The 23,733-nt window shown below is 33.8% G+C and overlaps 4 protein-coding genes across 6 annotated transcripts; 2 read left to right on the plus strand and 2 right to left on the minus strand.

Moving 5' to 3' along the window:
- Nucleotides 1–972: 972 nt before the first annotated feature.
- LOC101244326 (ER membrane protein complex subunit 8/9 homolog) lies at nucleotides 973–5,299 on the minus strand. Its single transcript, XM_004248308.5, has 5 exons — nucleotides 5,038–5,299; nucleotides 4,152–4,298; nucleotides 3,980–4,042; nucleotides 1,850–2,016; nucleotides 973–1,753 (listed from the first exon to the last, which is right to left on the minus strand). The coding sequence occupies exons 1-5, from the start codon at nucleotides 5,242–5,244 to the stop codon at nucleotides 1,723–1,725; spliced, it is 615 nt and encodes a 204-aa protein (XP_004248356.1). The 5' UTR covers nucleotides 5,245–5,299; the 3' UTR covers nucleotides 973–1,722.
- A 1,272-nt stretch (nucleotides 5,300–6,571) lies between these two features.
- On the plus strand, nucleotides 6,572–10,582 carry LOC101258497 (uncharacterized). Of its 3 annotated transcripts, XM_010328910.4 has the most exons (4): nucleotides 6,572–7,163; nucleotides 7,757–9,412; nucleotides 9,958–10,036; nucleotides 10,134–10,582. In XM_010328910.4, the coding sequence occupies exons 1-3, from the start codon at nucleotides 6,969–6,971 to the stop codon at nucleotides 10,012–10,014; spliced, it is 1,908 nt and encodes a 635-aa protein (XP_010327212.1). In that variant the 5' UTR covers nucleotides 6,572–6,968; the 3' UTR covers nucleotides 10,015–10,036; nucleotides 10,134–10,582. The 3 variants fall into 3 exon arrangements, with proteins under 3 accessions (XP_010327212.1, XP_004248319.1, XP_019071691.1); XM_004248271.5 differs by lacking the exon at nucleotides 9,958–10,036; XM_019216146.3 differs by lacking the exon at nucleotides 9,958–10,036 and having other exon boundaries at nucleotides 6,613–7,163; nucleotides 7,816–9,412.
- A 309-nt stretch (nucleotides 10,583–10,891) lies between these two features.
- On the minus strand, nucleotides 10,892–15,639 carry LOC101265967 (uncharacterized). The gene is made up of 8 exons (XM_004248296.5): nucleotides 15,502–15,639; nucleotides 13,981–14,135; nucleotides 12,350–12,453; nucleotides 12,149–12,190; nucleotides 11,970–12,057; nucleotides 11,610–11,712; nucleotides 11,319–11,425; nucleotides 10,892–11,230 (listed from the first exon to the last, which is right to left on the minus strand). Exons 2-8 carry the CDS (start codon nucleotides 14,109–14,111, stop codon nucleotides 11,107–11,109), a joined length of 699 nt encoding a protein of 232 aa, XP_004248344.1. The 5' UTR covers nucleotides 14,112–14,135; nucleotides 15,502–15,639; the 3' UTR covers nucleotides 10,892–11,106.
- Nucleotides 15,640–16,929: 1,290 nt separating this feature from the next.
- FPPS2 (farnesyl pyrophosphate synthase) lies at nucleotides 16,930–22,820 on the plus strand. Its single transcript, XM_004248274.5, has 12 exons — nucleotides 16,930–17,312; nucleotides 18,862–18,886; nucleotides 18,994–19,109; nucleotides 19,225–19,311; nucleotides 19,396–19,512; nucleotides 19,604–19,692; nucleotides 19,784–19,835; nucleotides 20,283–20,378; nucleotides 21,348–21,392; nucleotides 21,499–21,588; nucleotides 21,806–21,877; nucleotides 22,438–22,820. The coding sequence occupies exons 1-12, from the start codon at nucleotides 17,016–17,018 to the stop codon at nucleotides 22,564–22,566; spliced, it is 1,215 nt and encodes a 404-aa protein (XP_004248322.3). The 5' UTR covers nucleotides 16,930–17,015; the 3' UTR covers nucleotides 22,567–22,820.
- Nucleotides 22,821–23,733: the final 913 nt, after the last annotated feature.

Raw genomic sequence — 23,733 nt, forward strand, 5'->3', positions numbered from 1 at the left:
AAATTGTATGTCTATTTTGGTAAGGTTTCAAGTTAAACATAAAGGTTTATTTGCTAACAAGAATTTGGACAAATATAAAAGTCCAAAAATAAGAAAACATTCATATAAATATGAATTAGTAAAATAAAAATAAAATTAGAAAAGGCTAGCTGAGTTTTAGATTTCACAAAAGAGAGTTTTACACAAATTTAAATAAATTGAATCGGCTATTTTCGTTCTCTTTTTTAGCTGAAACTTTATAAATATCATCCCGTTTTATAATAAGATGTTTAGATATGGACTATACTTCAAAAGGAGCCAAATGAAGGTATGGTCTTCATTTTGTTATTTGACATCTTCTCTTCGGATAATTAAAAGTGTTCAGTGATAACTTCTCAATTGTCACCATCTCACCTCTTCTATCATGCTACCACGTAGAGTAGTCTGCGTCAATTTCATTAGAGCAAAAAAGCTTATACTTATTCATATTTTGAACAGGAAAAAAAATATATTACAATATCGTTTGAATTTTTTATCCTTGCTTCTCCAATTTAATTAATGGATTACTATTATCACCAATAGAAATAATTGAATCATAACTATAATGATTGGTAATAATAGCAATAATTATAGTTGAAGAGACGTAATTATTTTCATTTTCCCCTTTTTTCTCCAAAATTTCTGAATAAAAAAAAACACTTAAATCTAGTTAAGTCCAATTGCATTTGACAATGGATAAAATTCCACATTTATTTAACCAAAATTAAGGCTATTTTGTCATTGCATAATTATTGAATAAAGCTTTTTTTTTTTTTTGGAAGGGTCATGTTTTAAAAATAACATCTTTTTCTTTACATACACAAGTTGATGTGTGACATTTGCAAAAAGAAAGGTTGCTTTCAAGCGTGATCATGTCTAAAGATATATATCAAAAGGGAGGGAGGAGAGAGGCCAACGAGAGAGGAAGGTTGAAAGTGTCGATGAATTTCACAATTTCGTAAGAATATCACTAGATTATGAATATATAGCAACTGTGTTTTGCTTATAGACGAAATTATTTTTTACCATCAAAAGTCATGGCAAATATTCTCTTCAATCCTTAATAAAAAAATATATAGGGTACGAACTTTAAAAACAAACCCTTCATCTTGAGGGCTGTGGCAACTAAATGGCATTAGAGAAGCACAACCATTAGTCAGTATGGACTTGCTAAAACTTTGAGAATATCCTATTCTCCTCCCTCATTACATTAAGACAGTAAAACAACTACTCGTACAGGCTTGACGGAGTGAAGCTGTATTGAGGGAATTTTTTTTGTCTCAATCAATCAAGAATGCCTCAACTGGATAAATTCACTTATTTCACACAATTCTTCTGGTCATGTGATGCCTCAGTTCCAACAAGTTGGATTGGGAAGTAAAGCGATAACTAAATGATGTGCATGAAACTACACAAGGGGGATCAAAATAAACACTCTGCTTACTTGTATTTCATGGAAATCTGGAGAAGTGGTAAAAACAGATAATATCGAGATGGCCTAGGCACAGGGTAAATATCAATAAGCTGGAGAACATGTTATATCGAGAGTCTTTCTGAAAGATTGAAAGCACTTTTGACAAATGTATCACCTTTTCTTGAGAGCATAACCAGCAGGCTGCCGTCTATTGGATCACAATGTTATAACCAAAGTGATGAATCATTTCCCTTCAGAGACGGAAACAACATGAGATACACATAGCAGCTTCAATTGAAGAGCTCTGTGTTCACCCAGTCCCTAATAATTTGATGAGGAAAAGCAAAAACACAGTGAATCTCTTAGAAAGAAAGCAGATATTGCGAGTTCAATCAATCTACAGGGTAAAGCTCTTACTTGCTAATGTCATCAAGGTGGTCATCGAAATCTATAATATCCTTCCATTTCCCCGATGAAATGAAATCTAGAAGGATGACATTTGCTGATGGCTGTTTAATTTTCAAACGGCTGCTTCCATCTGATCCCACTAGTTTCCAGCTCCTAGATGTATCCTTGGTGTAAAGCTGAACATGAAGCAAAAGGCTACATTAATGGAACTGCTTTTAGAGGCACCGACAAGGGACATAATTACAACATTAGTGAAGAAAACTATAGTATACTAGCTACACAAAGTAAACTATCAGTACATAAAGAACTATCAAGAACAAGTGAAAGTTATGAAAAATCGGATCTTTAACAACATGTAAGGGGGACCAAAATAAACGTGGAGCAAAATCTAGACCACTCTGCGTGCTATTATTTCATGGAAAATTGGAGAAGTGGTAAAACAGATAAATCAGATGGCCTAGGTACAGGGCAATATTAATAAGCTGGAGAATATGTTATATTGAGTCTTCCTGAAAGATGTTTCATAGTGCAATGCTTACTTGAACTAGAACTAGAGTGGGTGCATTTGGTTGGTGTATCATTAATCATATAAAACAATCAATTGGCAAACTGTTAAAAAACAATTGGGTTGACATCCAATTATTGTTAAGCATTTTAAGGCCCTTTTCCTAAAAGATATCAAATAATTCCTGTCCCGTTCACACAAATGAGCCAAGCACAGTTAAATGTTCCTTCATATTAAGTATTTACAGCTCACTGTTAAATATTATCAAATTCAACCAGGTGACAACAAATATCTGGATGGTTAATGGCTTTTACAAACTATCAACTAGACATAGAACAGGCTTTAGTTTTCAATTAAAGTTGATATAGAGACACATACTTTCTCAATCTAACTTTTAGCCTACGCAAAATGCAAAGCAAAAACCACAAAGAAATAGGTCATGTAACGAAAAGCCTACTAGAGCATCACTGAGTCTTCTGAAAGGCCAGAAGAAAGTGCATGAATGGTCAAATCTGGGCAAGCAAATCTAGATATCCCAAGGAAACCATGGTTCTACTTCAGAGTTCAGAGGATATAGAAAACCAGCAAATCTCAAAATCCAGCATGTTAGCCATTAATTCAGTGATTACCATTACCAAAAATAGCCCTCAACGAAAAGTCATGCAAGTCGAACTGAAGTAAAACTGAAATAGATACACCACCATCTGTAGAATAATGCAGATAAAACAATGCAACTATCATGGTACTTAAAAATCTCAGGCAACTATGGCAAAATGTTCTCTAAATCACTAACTATTGTTAGTCACAACTTCAACAGTGAAAGGTTATCCACTTCACTTCTGTTATACATGACAAGTATGAAACAGAGCACCATCTCTGGTTTTCCGTTTTTACTTAAAACGAAGTGCTTAGAAGAAGATTAATATTTCAGCTTTGGAAGATATATTCAGTAACAAATCAATGTTCCAAGAAACTATGTATCGAAACCAAAATACTGATCCCTGATGCTCAAATTAAGAGTAAACCTTTTGTGCAAGAAGATAGAATAAACCAAGACATACATCCTAAGGAGACCTGACACTTCTATACAAATTACTTCCTCTATCCCGATTTATGTGGCCCGCTTTCTCTTTTTAGTCCGTCCCACTAGAACTTATCACCAGAGACCACATGATAGACGGATGAATGGTTACTTGTCCATCATCCATAAAAACAATATAAGGGAAATATTACGAAATGATCAAAAGTAATACTAGCACAAGGAAATGAGCAATCAACATCTGCAATCAACTAGTAAAAAGAAGCACAAGTCAATGAGACTACACTTATTACACAGCAGCAGCTAATTCTATCATGAGGCTACATATTAGTCTGAGTTGTTAGATATAAATGGGGAAAAAAACAGCTAAATTTTGTATCATGTACAAACAGAAGAGGCTATGATTTTCCTGTAGCCAATCCCATAAAACTCCCAGTTTGAGTTGAATTCTGACAAATGAGGTTACTCCATAGCAAGAACTTTCCACTTCCAACAAAGAAATTGGGAGAATCGCCAAAGATGGGTTGAGGACTCTGAACTTTGTCATTGATTATCAGATGAACAAGGAAAAATGTTAAAATTTGTATGTACTGACCTGCATTACAGGACTCCTGTCTTTCCCCTCTTTTGATAAAGTTTCAAACTTCTTGTTATCCAGCTGAAACGGTAAAACTCTCAGCTTAAGAATTTTCCTAACAACATTTCAAAGATCCAAACTTTCAATAAACACACGAAAGACAAAAAAATGTTCAACAACAAAAAGGTACCAGGAGCACAGCAGCTTGAGGGAAATATTTGTAGATATGATCTGCAATATTCTTAGCAACACTTCCTAGCTCGGAATCATCAAATCTCTCATTGGCATGAAAGTAACCAACAATACTTAAACCTTTATCAAAATAATACTCCTCAATCTGTCCAAATAAAACAGGATTAGCATCCTAAATAAAATGCAGAAACTTAGAAGCATATCAATGATTTTCAGTCAGCAAGTTCAAAGTATCACCATATCCGTTACTCCTCTATAACAATTTTGGTTCTAGTTTCATTTACACACTTATACAAACCTATATATAAACAAAAATACACAACACTCTCAGAGGCAGATCCAAGATTTAAAGTCAGCTCAAAGTATGTCCTATATACATGTACCATCTAGTAGCTTTTGCACGGACCCTATATATTCATTAACAAATCATATATAAAATTTTGATTGTATATAAACTTGAAGTCATCATAGGAACTCATAAAATTCAAATCCTCAATCTGTCTCTGTATATATATATGTATATATATATATATAAAATTGATTGTATATTAACTTGAAGTCATTATAGGAACTCATAAACTTCAAATCCTGATTCCTACTCATAATAGACAAATCCGAGAACTTAAATCAGCTCAGAGCATGTATGTATGTATACATGTGCAATTCAGTAGCTTTTGCACAGAACCTATACATACATTAACAAATCCACTAAATATCTATACATATTTGACTATGAACTCAGTTGTTATAGTAAATTAACTTGAGGTCGTTGAAGTACTCATAAGCTTCAAATCCTCACATAAACAGACTATATTCAAACAAAACAATTGTATAAAATTTCAGTTCATCGCAGTGAATATGCAATATGGAGTGTAGTGACGAACCATAATTAGGGCAATTTCGAGAGGAGGAAGGACGCCAATTTGGGAGTGGAACAATGGAACGGACTCCACAATTTCTACGACGGCGGAGTCGCCGGAGATACGGCCGAGGAGGACGCCGTTGACGGCGGAAGTTTTGTGCTTCGATGCATGGAGGACTAGCTTGATGTAAGCGTTTTGGTGAATTTCGTACGTTGATTCGATCCCCATTTCGCAGAGCAAAATTTTGTGTAAATTGTCACAAATGATAATAAAATTTAGTGCACAGTGTTATTTAAAACTAGTTAATTCCTTTTAAACTAATCTGAGTCTGTTAATTAATTCGAAAAATTTAGCGTGTACTATAGCGCGCATACAAAAACACATGTAATTATAAATTCATATATTATAAATCGAAATGTTAAAAACAATGTTTGTCAGGGTGAGTATTGGTCATTAGTTATTTGATACGGACTGTTGATCAATCAAAATAACGAAAATCAAAATGTACACAATATCCATAAAAGATGCTCATTATCATGAATTCGTATTTCATAATTTTGAAAACATTCTAAAAACGATGTATATCCCAACGAGTATTAGTCGCACATTGTTTTTGATGAAGTCCGTAGACAAAATTAAGAAAAAATTAATATGTACACTTAGGCAAACAAATGCCCATAATCATGAATTTATGCATAATAACCTCAAAACACTAAAAGAAACTTTTTTAATGGCCTACTTCCAGATTTAGACATATCTTTTACGGAGTTAGGCAAGTTTAAGCTGGAGTATGCATCCTATGAGAGATTTCATAGAATGTGATCGTAGTATGTCACTTCGTCTCGTCCCCACTGCATCGAAGAGTACCTATGCACTATATTCCACCAGAATAATTTAAATGGAATTACTCAGAGAATGAACTTCGAAGAGGTAGACCGAAGAGATAGAGTAGAAATTAGTATTAGAAAATAAAAATTGGCATATAGTACAAAATACTTCAAATTAATCAAAGTCCATCAACCAAATTGAAAGATATAAGCATGCACTATACAAACAAAAAAAAAACATTCATAGTCAAACTTAAACTTTAAATACTTCCATTATAGCTCACACCCACAATTACCAATATCAAATAAAATAAAGAAGAAAACATGTGCTTTTTAATATAATGAATTTATGGACAAAAATAAAAAGTTAAGGAGACAAGTGACAGCAAAAGTAAGTAAAGGCAGGCCCCATCAATAGAACCAATCAAAATATTACTTTGCTTCATTTTAATTTATGTGAGATATTTGATTCCAAAAATATCAAGAGAACCAACCAAATATTACTTTGCTTCATTTTAATTTTAGTTAAATATTTCATTCCAATAAAATTATGGTAAGGCTGAGTATAGTAAAGACTCTTGTGATAGGATTTTTCACTAAATTTTGTGTATAGTTAAACTTTTAAATACATCGAACTGTTATTTATTCGATTTAAAAAATATTCAAGAAAATTAATTGTGTTATTAAAAATAAAATAATAATTTTATAATTAATTTACTCGATTGGATGACACACTTTCTATTTCAAGTTTTTGGTAAAGAAATAAATTATTGATAGTTGGTAAGAAGCCTTCTCTTGAATGGCCCTATTTGGTGCAAAAAATTAAAATGATTTGAAGTTATAATATAAATATGGAATATCAAAATTCGAGAGTGAGTGAAAATGACAATCATTCGTGGTCAGTGACTCCAATTCTTGGAATCAAATTCTTCTTCATTCATTTACTTTGCAACTTGTGTTGTCAGCATATTGTTGATTCTCCTGAAAAATTCCAACATTCTTTTTTTGTTAGATTCTAAAATTTTCTTGAAGTTCAGTATCTTAATGTTTGAGGGAAGTGTCAAAGATTTGATTTTTATTTGACAGTAAAGAGAGAAAACCAGTGTTAAAGATTGTGTCTTGTTAATGGAACTGGTAGCTTACTCTGACCCCATGACTGAATCAAGAAACTCTAGCCCACCATGGCAAGAAATGTTTCGATCTGCTGCAATGAAGAAAACTGACCAACAAACAAAGAATCATGGCTCCCCACAGACTCCTCCCAAAACCCCAGAAGCCAAAGAGCAACAAGTTCACAACTTTTTATCAGATGAAGCTCAGGTATATTGTTGAAGCGTGTAATTATCTCATCTAAAAGTTTATAGTTACGGATAGACAGAAGGATAGTAGAAATAATAGTGTGTATAGGTTGAAAATTACTTCTGATAAGTATGTGTTCATCTCATCTAAACGCTTAATTCCACATATGTTAAATGGGGAGCTGGTGTGGGGCTTATATAGCCTTGAGCCCTCCCACCTCAATAGCTAGAGCCTTTGGGTGTGTTTCTCCTAAGGTTCTATCAACTTAAAACTCTGTGGAGACTGATGTTTGCTAGCTTTTAGAGTTTAGTCAGGTTCAAAGTTCATTTCTTTGTGAATGTTGAAATGTCCGAGTGGAAGAGTCCATATTTTCACCAAAGGAATTCAAAATATAAAGAAGTAAATATAGAAGAGGTCAAGTGAATTCAACATCTATAATATATACATAAAACATAATTTTTACCATATATATAGAGTATAGTTTTCTGGTGAAAGAGGTTTGGATGAACCTCCTCGTTGCCCCCTAGCTCTACTAGTGTGGTCATCTCGTATAAAAGCTTAATATGTTAGAGAGAGAGCATTTTTATAAACGTAACTATATTATGTTTCAACAGGTACGCTTCGCACTCTATATAGCGATGGCTCATGCTGGTCTTGCTTTCACAATTTTCAGTCTTTATGCTGTTGGCAAATTGCTTGAAGAATATTTAAGGCCTATTTTGTGGGCTGTGCTTTGTTCAATACCTTTAAGAGGAATTCAGCAAGCCCTTGTTGCATTTTGGTCTGAACCTTTAAAGCTAGGCCTCACAGAGACCATTATGGCGATCCCAGTTGCTGTATTCAGGATTTTTGTTGGAACCCTTGTTGATATCAGGGAAATGATTTTCAGAGTTGTTCTACGGAGACAGAAAGGTAGTGCTTTGAAGCGTAATCGAAGTGGATTTTTTATGTTGTTGAGGTGGCTAGTTTCATTTTGGGTGTTTGTGATGGCATATGAGCAAATCGGTCTCTTTGGATCAGTTGCTCTTCTTGCTTTGGGGTTTATGTTTCCTGTTAACAGTGTTGAGTCTACGATGGATGCAGTAACGTCTTTCAGGAGTCATAGTTTTCGTAGACTGTCGATATCTGCTTTCTTCACTAGAGGGATATTGAAAAGATTGAAAACCATTGTGGCGGTAGGACTTATTATTGGGCTGAGCGTAGGTTCTTTGGCAGGTACAATTTTCTTCTCTTATGAGATTGGAATTGAAGGAAAAGACGCTGTTATTGCGTTAAAATCACGTGTAGAGGAGAGTAATTATGCTGAGAAAATTGGTGTCAAACAATGGATGGATGAAAATGATGTCCCCGCTATGGTCGATAAGTACAGTAATCAATTGTATGAGACTGTATTCTACCAGCTAGATAGCTATGCTAAGCAATATAATATGACTGAGTTTGTTTCCGGGATCAAACATTTTATCACTACTCCGGTGAATAGTTCTTTTGAGCGTTCTACAGCTTTGTCATCCCGCTCTAGATACACTAAGAAGATCATGAGCATAAAAAAGAGGATTAAGGATCGCGAATGGAGACAAATGTATACAGAAATGGACGCGTTTTTCAAGGAATTGTTGATCACTAGAAAGGACTTGGTTGAAAAGGCAAAAGGATTTGCCCTTCAAGGAGCAAATGTAATGCAAGGAGTAATAATTACTAGCTCATCTCTTTTAGGTAGCAGTATGCAGGTCATGTTTTCGATTGGAAATTCTATACTTTCAGGAGCTGCAGGTCTTTTCAATTTCGTGTCCCAGTCGATGGTGTTCTTTTGGGTACTTTATTATCTTATCACATCGGAGTCTGGAGGAGCAACGGAACAAGTAATATGTATGCTTCCAATACCACATTCTGCAAGAACTCGATGTGTTGAAGTTCTTGATAAAGCAATTTCTGGTGTCATTTTAGCTACTGCTGAGATTGCATTCTTTCAGGGATGCCTGACTTGGCTCTTGTTTAGATTATACTCGATACATTTTCTGTACATGTCGACTGTTCTTGCATTTATAAGTCCTTTGTTTCCGATATTCCCTACGTGGCTTTCAACTATCCCAACAGCATTACAGTTGGTGTTTGAAGGTCGATACATGTTGGCGATCAGTTTATCCTTTATCCATCTTGTGCTTATGGACTATGGTACTTCGGAAATTCAAGATGATATCCCTGGCTATAGTGCATATCTCACTGGTCTCAGCATCATCGGTGGAATGACACTGTGCTCTTCAGCAATTGAGGTAAATAACAAGTATCATTGAATTTCTCATAAATTTTTGCATCTCTTTGTTAGCATATGTTGAAAGTATTCTCTTCACTTCTTCCTCTTCTTGACCACGAGAAGAAGTACGTAAACTAAGGGTGTAGCCTAGTGGTCATGAGTGAAAACCTTGAGACCAGGACTCTAATCCCACATTGGTCTTAGCCTTGGTGGAGATATACATGTGCGGGTGAGAGGTAGCAGGTACACAGTTGAATCGTTGAGGTATGCGTAAGCTTGGCTTGACTCCATCAACAATAACATACACAGTGTAGTATCACAAGGTGGGATCTAGGGAGGGTAGTGTAAGCATACCTTACCCTTACCTTGTGAAGGTAGAAAGACTATTTCTGATAGACACTCGACTCAAGTAAGTATGTCACTAATATAGTAACGATGGAGTCATCTTGAAAACAGTTATGAAGAGAGCAAGTAGCAGCACATATATGATAACTGAACTAGACAACACTCGACTATCTACAGACCTTTTACCCTAATTCTTGACCTCCATATCTTCTTATGTAGTGGCACTCAGCTGCACGCCTCTGTTATTTTGCCAAGCAAGTAAAGATAAGTGGATGATCAGTTAGCTGAAGAAATGCATGTAATTTTCCCAAAACCATTAGAAAGAGAATGAGTTACTTCTTTTCGTTTAAAGGTGGCGTTGCTTGATATTAGTTGTTCATGGTTATGTTATGCAGGGAGCAATAATGGGTCCGCTAATAACTACTGTTGTGATTGGAATCAAAGATTTGTATGTCGAGTTTGTACTGGAAGCACAGAAGGAATAAACAGAACTAACTCGAATGTTGTCTCCTACATGCATTCAAAACCTCTTGTACTGCAACTTAGCTTGATTCGTGAAGTGTTACAATGGAACACTGAATCTTTTTTCGCGGATCAATGGTTGGATTTGGTTCTCCCTGTGGTGGACTGTCTGTGTTCTCTGCAAATTGGCTCGACATTTATGTATGTTTCAACAATCTGTCAATTCGTCTTCCTCTGCAAATTGGCTTGAGGTCTTATGTATGTCCCCAAAATCTGTCAATATGTGTGTGTATTTTTTCAAGCTCTTCAGTTACTGTATATTTATATGTAGTATCACTTTTCTGAATATCTTATTGTATGAAGAGTTAGTTATTTTCCATCATCTCTACCACTTTTTTTATATCTTTGATAGGACACTTCCTAATATGTGCTAGAGATCATTAGCTTCTTGATACATTTAAGATTTGAAGTTTATATATTATTAATACTTGATAAGTAGATCACTTGAACACAAATATAAAGTTTAAAGTTCTACCGAACCCCTTAAACGATGGTGTCAGTCCGCCCCTGAATTTGAAATGCATGTACTCATCTTCTTCGTTCATGCTGAAAAAGAAATCCTAATACATAATTGAAAAACCCAGGTAAATGTAGGACTTTTGGTGCTAATGAAAAGAATGAAAAGGAGTCATTTGGTTTAATCACAGCAAATGTATATTCAACATCATAAAACGTATAGTATCATAAAAATTGAGAATGATTTAGTGTTTTGGTTTACACACACACTACAATAGCAAAACAAAACAGTTCAATTTGCTTCGATTAAGTTGAAGGTACACTGCATGGTAAGCATGGATGGACATTATAATATTTGCCAACTCTAGGAGCATTTTTCAAAGACATGTTTCACTTCATGTATTTATGAAGAAACTTTCTGTGAAAGTCATTCCGGATAGTGTCATTGATGAAGCGCTTAGCTGCCTTCATTTCACCTCGAGCTTGGTTCTTGAAAACTACATCATCATCCCACCTGAGAATACAGAAGCACATCTGATGAGAACAAAAAAAAATCATAGCTACAGAATCTTATCAAAGCGAGAGTTTAAAGACAAACAAACCTTCGCTTCACACTGAAAGTTGTTGGCTGGTTGTTGTTTAACAGAGGGTTTCCTCTCAATAATTCCGCCTCCTTTGCTTTAAGCTCTTCCTCTTGCTCTAGCCTTTCCTGCCAAAATCACACAATTACAAGGGGATAAACAAGTTAAACAAAATCACATGACTGGTTGGCTTTTTACATGAATGTGAAACTGGTATTAACTCTTTTAGATGAGATAAAATCCCATCACATAATGTCACAACGAAATTGATAGCAAAAATTTGAAGTAAATGAGCATCTAGTTAGTACTTACTTTCCGAAGTTTTTCCTCTGCTTTTTCTTTCTTTATCTGTTCAAGCTCTGCCAAGAGAGCTTCTGTATCATCTTCATCATCGTCATCATCATCGTCGTCATCACTAATCTCAGTGAACATAGAAACAACTTATTAGTTCCTGACTCACAATTACTATTAAAGTTAAACAGCAATTTCGAGACGAGAAGAAACCACATCAAGAAAGCAATACAACATCAGTTTAGTACATAACGTAAGAAAACAGTTTAGTTTTAGTATAAGAAAGATGTTTATTCAAACGATGTGCCTTCTGTGAGAACATTAATCCATAAGTTGTATATCGAAAATAATATATATGCACAAGTGCAGGAGATTACAAACCTCTCATCACCACTCTTAACATCCACATCGGCATCATCAGCATCAGCACTCCGCGGAACAATACGATCTTCAATCTCTCGTTTAGCCCCTGCAACAACAATGTTGTCAATTGATAAAGAAAGTTAATGAAAAACATGTCAGAAATCCAAGATTAATCCAACCAAAAAACAGTCACTCACCTTCCACAAAGAGTTGACTACCTTTTCGACGATCTCTGTCATCTACAATCGAATAACAATACAAAGTTAGGCACTGAACAAAAGTCAGCCTATAATTAAACAAGTCTGTGGGCAGGTCTCTCTCTCTCTCTCTCACACACACACACTCTCACTAACACACTTTGGGGTTGGGGTTTGGGGGGATGTGCAGACTTTAATTACCATTATAACTCTTGTCTTTAGAGAAATGCCTCCGCTCACGGTCCTCCAACTCATCCCGGAGGTTCCTCTTCTGCAACTCATCCTGGGTGTCTTGTCCTTCCTTTCTGTGACATACATGACAACAGGAAAAGAGATTAACAATTCGAAATCAGGCTATAGAGTATAAACAACTAATTAAAAGTTACTCAAGTGATAAACATCTCAATTTCACATTCCAGGAAATTCATCAATCAATTTAGGAGTAATCCGAGTATTGGCCATTCAACCTGGTTCTGGCAGACACATCATGTTATCTTTTAGCTTTTAAATCTTTATCAAAAAAATCTTTTTAGCTTGTAAATCTTTATCAAAAAATCTTTTAGCTTTTAAATAAAATTAGAATAATTACAAGTTGCTGATGCTTTTCTTTGGAAAAACCATGATACACATTTATCATACTTTTTGGAGCATAATGTTCCAATAGCTTACCATTTTCTGATACAGGAAGCACATTTAAGAACGTTCTTTTTAGTTTTAACATGTATACACCAATATTTCTTACTCTCAGAGGTTGGTTGAGCAATTCTTTTCTTATGATCAAGAAAACAGTAGGACCAATCAAAACCTTTGAAACTCGGGGATAACGGGCTCGCCCCTCTACTTAATACTAGGTTCAGCTTGCATGACGCAGGTCTCATCCTTTGCCACGTGAACTAAGCCCTTGGAGAAAAGTTGGTAGAGCAATCTTACCAGTCTACAAATAAGTAACTACCCAAGCTTCAAAATGACCAGTGTTGTTAAAGGCGTGCTTCTTTTATTTCTTAGTTGGTGCCTTAATTGCACTTTGGGCTTAAATCTCCAGCAAACATGGCACTATTATTGCTTTTGGCTTTTGACTACAACCATCCTACAGCGATAAGTGCATTTTACTGTTTAACAATTTCAAAATATAAAATGCAATTGCATACACATGTACACTTAATAGCTAGCAATGCAACTTAGATATCTTACTGAAATAGGTTGTCTGAGCCATGAAAACTCCCTAGACTGCACGTTAATTATGGATACATCCATGACCAGTAAGAGAGAAAATAATCCAACCCACTTCAGTCAGATGGTCTGAACTAATTTATTTTATTAGGGCTTGGATAAAATATGTCGCACAGAATTAGAGATCAAAGTTATATCCCTTTGCCTCTCAATAACACTCTGACAAAGTTAGAATTTCTGACAAGTTCCCAAATATAATATTTATTGATAATAATTTTAGAATTCTACTGGCTATGGAACATGTTAAACAAAACCAGCTTGACAGACAACTCTGTTAAAGTAAAATCATAAATATACCCCTGTAACTCAGTTATAGATACATCACCATAGGGACATCAAGATATTAACAAATTTATTTGTCACAATTCTATAGTTCTATCATCCAACAGCTCCAAATCATACTCAATGACATGACTTCCAAAAACTAACTAATTCAAAGAACTTGCACTGTTGCATTGGCACAAGCCCAAATCTCCTGTACTTGGTAACACAACACCTAGTATAAAATTTCTCCATGCACATTGCAAATATAAGCAAAAAAGTTCCTTAAAAGTCAAAACAAAGATGAAAATGGAAGGGCAAGAGAAGATAGGATTACTAACCTGGGCTTTAATGTTGTGTGAGCTGCAATGTCTCTTGAAGAGTATTTTTGAGATGGACCAAATATCCGGGTTCCACCTTGTTCATTGCCACCTTTAGCAGGTGCCCACGTAGGTCTAGCTGCCGTTGTCATATCTTCTGGGTCTCAAGACAAAATCTATACAATAAAATATAAGTTTTACTCAGAAACTGAAATCGGAATGAAATGAGCACAAATAATTCCAAACAAATAGGGAAGATTCATAGTGCTGATCCAACTAGAGTGGCACTATCACATTGTTGATAAAAATAGTAATAAGTACTAAATTCTATGAACAACAATAATAACTAAAACAAAATACTCATCAACTGAAATAGGAACAAAATGGGGTTTAGTAGCATATTCATAAACAGATCCAACTCATTTGGGATTGAGATGATGAAGCTGATGATGAGGATGAAACTCAAAAACCAAGCAGGAACAAAAAATGGGTAAAAAGTGGAATGGTAGGATTCTCATCATTGATACGCAACAGTTTTCGGTTGAGGTAGAATTGATGATGATAATCACAATAATAACAAAGACAACAACAATATTAATAAATTCAAAAACCTGAATCAAAACTTCTTTCGTAAGTCCGGGCAGCTCAATATTGGTGGTAGAGCGAAAATAAATATGAATCAAAGGAAACTACCATAAAATTTATATATTAAGCTAGTGTAAAAGAAAAAGAAAAAAAATACCATATAAACACACAAACATGTACTGAAATAGGAAGGAAATGGGATCGAATAGCCCAGATTTGTTACAGTATTCATATAGACAACCCTAACTAATGATGATGATGAAGACAACAACAACAACATAACCAGTAAAATCCCGCTTGACTTTACCCCTACCTCATCTCGTGGGGGTAGAGAGGTTGTTCCCAAAGGACCCTGAAATCCAAACTGGAATGACGAGGCTGTTTACAAAGGACCCTAAAACCCAAACTGGAATGACAAGTAAATCAGCAGGATTCATATTATTGATCCTTAACAGTTTTTAATCGAGGTAGAATTGATGATCATCATTACCACCACCACAATCACAACAACAACATACCCAGCAAAATCCCACTTAACCTTAGCCCTACCTCATCTCGTGCTCGTGGAGGTAGAGAGATTGCTTCCGAAGGACCCTAAATCCAAACTGGAATGACGAGGCTGTTTACAAAGGACCCTAAAACCCAAACTTGAATGACAAGTAAATCAGTAGGAATCGTATCGCTGATCCTAAACAGTTTTTAATTGAGGTAGAGTTGATGATCATCATTACCACCACCACAACAACAATACTATTCTCCTAACTGCAAGCAGCTCAATATCAATCGTAAAAGCAAAAATAAACACGAAACGAAGGAATCAACCATAAGATTACGCTAATACAAAACGAGAAACACACAAACACATCAACTGAAACCCTAGAAAAACATCATTGCAGCAATTGAAAACATTGATGAACCCTAAATTGAACTAAAATACGAAAAAAAAAATCAAAATACCTAATCTCAGACGCAGAGCGATGGGAGAATCGGAAAAATTGAAACTTCGACCCGAAAAAGTGAAAGAGACAGAATCAATGGAGTCCGCTATCAAAAGATTAAGCGGTTTTCGATCCTTAATTTACATATTTGCCATCATCTTATTGGGCCGTAAATGTGGGTCCAATACTTAGATTGGGCTTTCATGGAGAAAAAGGGCAAAGTTTACAGCCCAATAAGATGATGGCAAGTCCAATATTTTTATTTTTTAATTTTTATTTCTCATGTTTTATTATTAGAAATGAAAAAAGAAAAAATTAAATAAGAATAAGAAACTCAAATAATTATTAAGTTCATATATTCAAGTAGAATTAATATTAATCCCTTAATTTCTTGTTCTTCGACTTTTTGTTAAGACATGTTATATATTTCAGTTATCGCATTATTTTAATGTTGTTCGGTGACTTTTTCTGGATGATGCATAGTGATTTCGTTATTATTTGTTATGTCTGGTTATTATTCTCAACACTATGCTTTTATAAATTGCTTGAGAAATGAAAAGAAAAAAAGAGCTAATGAGAAAAGGAGAGAAAAACAAGGGGAAAAAATAAATTATTTGCTGCTAAATTGTAATTTATTTTTTTATATTCATAAAAGAAAAAAGTTGGAATCTATCATAAAATTTACGAGAAAATAAGTGAAAAAAATAAATAAATTTGACTATTAAAATAATAATAAAAAATTTCACTTAAAATAGGAAATAAAAAAAAGTAAAATATTTTTTAAAATTTTTCGTCAAACCAAAAGGATATATCTAGGTAATTTGTGTAATAGTAGACGTATACTATATATGTAAATTGCTTTTGTAACATGGGATATACAACTCTAGGCCGCAAAATTAAGGGATATAAATAACTTAACAAAATAACGAAAATTGAATGAAATACATAAATATATTGATAGAAACATAATGAAATTCATAAATATCTTAATCTATTTTTTTCCCTATTTTTTTATCGTCAAAATATTCAGTAGCTAATACCATTCCAATATTTCCTTTCACCATGTATAAACTAATTCAGATAATCACCAGAAACAAAAAAGTTTCTATAAATACAGATACACCCAATATATCAAAATTCATTACTACTAGATAAAGAAAATTTGTTTCAACACAAGAACAAACATATCCAACCCTTTTTTAAAAATATATATCATATCTCATTAACCAATTTTCTAACACAAGTTATACATGTTCGAAAACTAACAACTACGATAAACACAAAAATAAAAACTTCTATAAATACAAATACATCCAATACATCAAAATTTATCACCGCTAAATAAAGAAAAAATCGTTTCAATATCAAAAACAATAAAAACTAAAAACATATTCAAACTCTTTTCTCTTTATTATATATATTTCCACATTAAAAAAAAATTCATAACAAACTTTATAATAATCTAATTTTTTTTTTTCACAATGATAGTGATATATAATTGAGTTATTGATTTGATTTCACAACAATAATATTATGTATTTGCAACATAAAGGGAGGTTGCTACTCACAAATTACAAATGCTCTTTGTCACTTCTCAACCAAATACATAGCTATTTGGATCCTATATATGAGAAAGAAGAGAAGCATTGCATTCAAAAATCCCAAAAATTCTCATCTTTATCAGAAATTAACGAAAACAACAGTTTTTTCAGTGGGAAAATGAGTGATTTGAAGTCGAAGTTCTTGGATGTTTACAAAATACTGAAATCTGAGCTTCTTAATGATCCAGATTTTGAGTTTACTGATGATGGTCGTCAATGGGTCGAACGGGTAATTTTGAATTTCTTCTTTTTTTCCCTCATTTTATTGTTTAGTAGGTGTTTGCATGTGCGATTTGAGATTATGATTTACAATATAGATTCATATTATGTTAAATAATTGCTATGTACTTTAGCATAATTGGATAGGTTGTTGATGAACAATGGGTTGCTCATTTGGTAAGAATTTGTAGAAGATTTGGAATTGATAGTTTTTACAACTTGCGTGGTTTTCTTGTTTATGAGAAAAAATCCAAATTATAACTTCAAATCAATCTGATTTCAAATCATGTTCAAGCGGTTCAAACGGGACCTTAGTTTATAGAACTACCGAATAGGAAACAAAGGGCCATGAAAGATTCATATGGTGGATAAGGAGTTGATGTAAAGCATTGATACAGTTTTGGGATTCAAAAATTGATTGATTGAGCTGTTTAAGTGCATTTTGATTTGGTTTCTTTATGTTGAAATCGTGCTTTTGATATTGTTTTTAGCCGGTTTCTTTGTGCTAAATATTTTTTATCCTTCACACTCATGGGAAAATCTTTTTTATTTTTGTAGGAATTTCTTTCTTTACAATAAAGTTTTGATTTTTATCATTTTATTCATGTTATTGAGACCCACATGGGTGGTGGGATGAGGATTAGGACCTTACATTATTTGATAGTGCTTGAATTCATTTTTTCCACTAAAGAGAATTGGCCTTTCTATGCTAAGCTTGGGGTTGCAAAAATTCAACCTTATTTGTGATCAACTGCACAAGAAAATGAGTACATAAGGATGCGTCTGTAGCATCGGAAGGAAAGTAATCTCAACTATCTTAATGAGAGAGGCATTAAACATTGTATTGATAATGGAATGTAAGTTAAAAAGGAATTAGTTTCCCCCCTACCTTGTGCTCCGAACATACTGTGAAGAAGTAAAATTTTGATGTTATAAAAGGATATATAGTTTATTTCAAATACACCTATTGGAACCCACCATCTCATTATTTGAGACTGCATGCGGTTTTGCTGGGTGTTTTATGTTTTTCCAAGGGTGGAAGTGGAGAACACTTACTGCTTTGTTGTTTGTTTTTACAAAGAGTAATAGAGAATTATTAGTTAATATCTTTGCAACAGGGGGATCTAAGCATTAACTTGGAGTAAGTGAATTAGTTAAGTGAGTTAGGAGTGGTGTGACAGATGCTGCACCCGCTCCTAACCTTCTGGTTCCTCCAATGTTTTATGATTACAGTAGAAAGAGTTGTGGGGGATGTATTATCTCTATTCTAAAAGTTATAGTTGAAAATGTCAAAATGGTTTATTTGGGTTATTACTCATAACTCGTACAACATAAACTAGCTGTTTTTTTGAATGTCAGTTCATTACTTTTGATATGACAAATTTCTAACATCATTATGTTTAGTAATTTTGATATGACAAGTTTTTGACTTTATTACAGCCTTAGGCCAGCTTCTGTTCATTTTTACTGTTTCCCGAGTTAGTGCATTTTCCAGAAAGCCAGTGTCTCAATTTGTCCTCGTTTTTGCATCTAATATATACTTCTCGCGATTGTTTCAGATGTTGGACTACAATGTACCTGGAGGTTGGAATGATGTCCTAGTTCTACCTATTCTACAAGTTTCTACTGCTTTAATAATTCTTCATAGCTAGAAGGTTTTATTCCAAGTACTTTATACACTCTCTGTACAGGAAAGCTGAACCGTGGGCTCTCTGTTATTGATAGCTACAGTTTGTTGAAAGAAGGGAAAGAACTAACCAGTGAGGAAATCTTTCAAACATCTTCCCTTGGCTGGTGCATTGAATGGGTATGCAACATAAGCACTCTTCAGGCTACACCTGAGTCTTTTTTCTAACCCCCAAGAAGCATTGTTGGTTTTTAAATTCTTCTGAGTGTATGGTCTGTGGGTGTGTATGCTGCAGCTTCAAGCATATTTCCTTGTTCTTGATGATATGATGGATGGGTCTCATACACGCCGAGGTCAAAAATGCTGGTTCAGATTACCCAAGGTGTGTGTGTGCGTGAGCTAAGGGACTACTGTTTTTCTCTTTGAACTCTGTTGAGAGTGACTATTGTTTTATTATTTCTTGCAGGTTGGCATGATTGCTGCTAATGACGGCATACTTCTTCGCAACCACATACCAAGAATTCTTAAGAAGCACTTTAGAGGAAAGCCTTATTATGTTGATCTTCTTGAATTGTTTAATGAGGTGAGACTTTTTATGCATAAGGAGGCCTCTGAATTGACTCTTTATAATGCTGAACATTTTTCCTTTTTTCTCTTTGGCTTTGTTTTTACAGGTGGAATTTCAGACTGCCTCTGGACAAATGATAGATTTGATTACCACACATTCTGGAGAGAAAGATTTATCAAAATACTCGTTGCCTATGTAAGGAGACTTCATCAAGAGTCTTGTAAAAAAATTCTGCTTTTAGTTTTACTTGAATTATTTAACTAATTCATGATGTGATTTCATGCAGTCATAGGCGGATTGTCCAGTATAAAACTGCTTATTATTCATTTTATCTCCCAGTGAGTATGATGTTCCTTCCTAATTGAGTTAACAGCTTGTTAGTCACTATTCTATTATGAGGAGATCTTCACATCTATTTCTTTTTCTGAACATTTGTGTTGTGTGGAAGACATCTGATGTCCTAAAACAATCTCAAATTTCTGAATCAACTTGAAGTAAATTAGCTATTTGCAACTTCCAGAAAACATATTACCCAACTTCTTATTTTTAGATTTCCGCCTGAGCCAACCGTGCCCTTTTCCCATTTATTTACTTTTGATGTGTCTGTTGTTTTTATTCTCCTAGGTTCTTAATTGTAAGCAAACTTCAAAAGTTTTGTGCATGTTTAGTTTGGTTGATCTTTTTGTTCCTCTTAATGAACTCTCTGTAGAGATTAATGGGAATTACCTGAAGATTGATGTGCATTTAATTATGGTATATACAAATTACTTCTTCAATATTTTCAGGTGGCATGTGCACTTCTTATGGCAGGAGAGAATCTTGACAATCATGTTAATGTCAAGAACATACTACTCGAAATGGGAATATATTTCCAAGTTCAGGTAAGAATTATGATTAACCCTGATGCATCCATTCATTTCTATCTTCTATACCATGAGATCTGTGTGACGACATTTCCACATATCATAAACCAATTCTTTGCTTAACAGATAATCTTTTAAGAGGGTTTGGTTTTGGTTTTTGATGTAGTTATTTAACGAAACTAGTTTCATAAATATGATTGGAATACAGTTTTGAAAAACACTACTTGTTCGGATTAGGTTTTGGATGTTAGATTAGAGCTAAATGAGTGCTTGAATTCCTGCTTCTTAACATTGGAATGTAGGTCAGCTGTTGTGTCGCCATAATATACCTTAGAACGGGTTGCCAAAGAGGGAACACCGGCAGATAGTAATAGTTGAAAATGTGTGAGTGATTAAAAAAAAGAAATTTTGCGAACCAAGTAACGGGGTTTGAAGACTGGGTCTCAGTTTGGTTCTGTAATTGAAAATTTAGAAAATGATGTTTTGGAACACCTTAGCTTTGTCTTCTGAAAAGAACAAAAATTTGTTTTTGTTTCTGAAACACAAAACATCTGAAACCAAACTGATCATTTATCTGTACATGACATACTCATTTACTTATCAAAAGAAATTTAGTATTATATTCATTCTTATGATTAACATTTGTTTTTTCAGTTAAAAGTTGCTATTTTCAAGTGTTGCTCATGACATTTCCTGTGCTTGTACAATATGCTAATAACCTTCCTGTAAAGAGCTGCATATCACCCCCCAACAAGTCTGAATGTTCTGAGACACCTTGTTGACACTAAAAATTCATGTGCAATTTGATCAAACAATGAAACAATATTTTTCTTTATGGATGTGGCCAACAACCACGTGTCTTACGATTACGTGATAGACTATCTGAAATCCTATTAATTTAGTTTGTTTACCAAAATACCTAAGATCCCATCTACAGATATGCTTTCATGTTACAACTTCTGACTGAAAGCTTGCGGTACTATGTAGGATGATTACTTGGACTGCTTTGCTGATCCAGAGGTATTGGGTAAGGTAGGTTTCATTAGAAAGCTACCACTAATCTAAATCTGAAGATCAATCGCATAGCTCTTTTAACTTGAAAATGTATAGATTTTATAATGATCTGCCTTACTATCAGATTGGCACGGATATTCAAGATTTCAAGTGCTCTTGGTTGGTAGTGAAAGCCCTAGAACACTGCAATGATGAGCAAAAAAAGTTATTACATGTGAGCCTAAAAAACTTGTCTTCCCTTGATTATGTTCTCTGCAACTTTCTTGCTCAAACTCTTCAAAAATATTGCCCCGTGTGTGTCAAATCCTCTAAAGCTATACATTTTGAAGTATCCGACACAAGTATGGGTAAATTTTTGGAGGGTCCGAGTGACATAGCTCAGCAGACAAACTAGTATGAGGAAATGCTAAATGTAAGAACTTTGTTTGCAGGAAAACTATGGAAAAGATGACCCTGCTTGTGTTGCTAAAGTAAAGGCGCTCTACAATGATCTCAAACTTGAGGTTTTCTTTTACCCCTTTATTTGCTGTTGCTGCTTTTTCTTCTCTCCTTTGTTAAGTAATCATGAAGTTCTGTTCATTTCTTCGTAAAAAGTCATCTCAGATAAGAGGCGAATTTAAGATTTAAACTCGATAGGGTCAACCTTTAAAGTGACCTTATTGTACTTTTCAAATCATGGGTTTAGAATATACACTCCCTCTGTATCAATTTTGTTTGTCTAGTTATGACTCGAAACAAAGTTTAGGAAAGTAAAAAAAAAATTGAATCTTGTGATGTTAAAATAAAGATATGTAGAATGTACCAAAATGCTCTTAAATCTTGTTGTCTTAAACATGCCACGTAGAAGGTTGAAATTAAAGCGCTGCCAAAAAAGGAAACTGATATTCTTTGTGATACATAGTAAAAACAAAAGTTAGACAAACAAATTGAAACGGAAGGGGTTTATCACATACACACACACATATCCATGTTTTGTGTTGAAAATACTGTGTTCAGTTGAACCCGTATCGAATAAGCTAGATACACCACTGACTTTGGCTTATTCCTTTTGAGAATTTTGTAGGATGTGTACCTGGAATATGAGAGGAGTACATATGAAAAGCTGATCAACTCCATTGAAGCTCAACCAAGCAAAGCAGTGCAAGCAGTTCTGAAGTCATTCTTGGCAAAGATATACAAAAGGCAGAAGTAGGAGATAAAGAACTTGTTTGGTTCAGCTTAAAAGCTGGTCAAACTAACTTAAAAGCTAATTTTTGACTTATTTAGTTGTTTGGCAATCCTCAAAATAACTTATTTTAAGTTTTAAAAAAAACTTATTTTAAGCCAAAAGTTAAAAGCTGGGGTAAGAGTGCTTCTTTTTTTCAACTTATAAACTATTTTAAGTTGACCACATTTTTACCTTTTTAACCTTAATGTTTTTATACAATCTTCAAATTACCCGTATAACCTTAACATCTCTTTCTTCTATTTTTCCCTTTTCACGTGTGGATGATAGACAATTACTATTATTAATGAATGAAAATAAAATAAATCTTAAATCTTTCAAGTGATCTATACAAATTATATATTATTAAAATGTAAAATAAGTTGCACATATAACTTAAATAAAAATTTATATTCCTCTTATAAATAATTTGTGATAATAAAGAAATATGTGAATGATAGACTATTATTATTACCTATGGATGAAACTAAAATAAAATCTTAAATCGTTCTTTGATCTATTCAAATTATATATCTTTAAAATCTATAATAAGTTTATATTCCTCTTATAAATAATTTGTGATGAGAAAGAAATATGTGAATGATAGCAAAATATAATTATTTATGGCTATAAAATATAAATTAATTAACTTTTATTATGTTAACAACTTTTAAGGGTATTTCAGACATTTTGATTTAAAAACTGTTTATCAACACTTATTTGTCAAACACATCAACAACTTTTTTTTAACTTCAGCACTATTATCCAAACGCATAACTGTTTATTTTAAAAATAAGTTTCAGCACTTTCAAAAGTACTTTTTTAAAGCTGCTTTTATTAAGCCCATTCAAACCCAAAATTATTTAACTTCAATATTTAATGTTTCTAATTATTTGTTTTATTTTTTATCGAGTGTTCGGTACCTGCTTGGAGCCTGAATAATCCAAATCTGTGCTAAGAGGCGGAATCACGATTTGAAAGTGTCGGAGACATCTCTATCTTTAACATAGACATGTTATTTGTTTTTCCCCTTCAAATAAATGAGACATGTTAGTTACTTACTACCTAGTGGGTGTTGAACTTGTTATTTGTTTTTCCCCTTCAAATAAATGAGACATGTTAGTTACTTACTACCTAGTGGGTGTTGAACTCTCT

This window comes from Solanum lycopersicum, chromosome 10 (assembly GCF_036512215.1).
Source record: "Solanum lycopersicum chromosome 10, SLM_r2.1".
In the NCBI taxonomy this organism is placed as follows: domain Eukaryota; kingdom Viridiplantae; phylum Streptophyta; class Magnoliopsida; order Solanales; family Solanaceae; genus Solanum; species Solanum lycopersicum.

Coding starts and splice junctions, on each gene's coding strand:
- LOC101244326 (XM_004248308.5), bottom strand. CDS start 5,244: ATGGGGATCGAATCAACGTACGAAATTCACCAAAACGCTTACATCAAG. Junction 4,299..5,037: donor TCGAAATTGCCCTAATTATG/GTTCGTCACTAC, acceptor TTATTTGGACAG/ATTGAGGAGTATTATTTTGA. Junction 1,754..1,849: donor CACCTTGATGACATTAGCAA/GTAAGAGCTTTA, acceptor TCAAATTATTAG/GGACTGGGTGAACACAGAGC.
- LOC101258497 (XM_004248271.5), top strand. CDS start 6,969: ATGGAACTGGTAGCTTACTCTGACCCCATGACTGAATCAAGAAACTCT. Junction 7,164..7,756: donor TTTTATCAGATGAAGCTCAG/GTATATTGTTGA, acceptor ATGTTTCAACAG/GTACGCTTCGCACTCTATAT. Junction 9,413..10,133: donor TGTGCTCTTCAGCAATTGAG/GTAAATAACAAG, acceptor TATGTTATGCAG/GGAGCAATAATGGGTCCGCT.
- LOC101265967 (XM_004248296.5), bottom strand. CDS start 14,111: ATGACAACGGCAGCTAGACCTACGTGGGCACCTGCTAAAGGTGGCAAT. Junction 11,713..11,969: donor GTTAAGAGTGGTGATGAGAG/GTTTGTAATCTC, acceptor CACTGAGATTAG/TGATGACGACGATGATGATG. Junction 11,426..11,609: donor CAGAGGAAAAACTTCGGAAA/GTAAGTACTAAC, acceptor TGATTTTGGCAG/GAAAGGCTAGAGCAAGAGGA.
- FPPS2 (XM_004248274.5), top strand. CDS start 17,016: ATGTATTTGCAACATAAAGGGAGGTTGCTACTCACAAATTACAAATGC. Junction 17,313..18,861: donor GTCGTCAATGGGTCGAACGG/GTAATTTTGAAT, acceptor CGATTGTTTCAG/ATGTTGGACTACAATGTACC. Junction 21,878..22,437: donor ACAATGATCTCAAACTTGAG/GTTTTCTTTTAC, acceptor AGAATTTTGTAG/GATGTGTACCTGGAATATGA.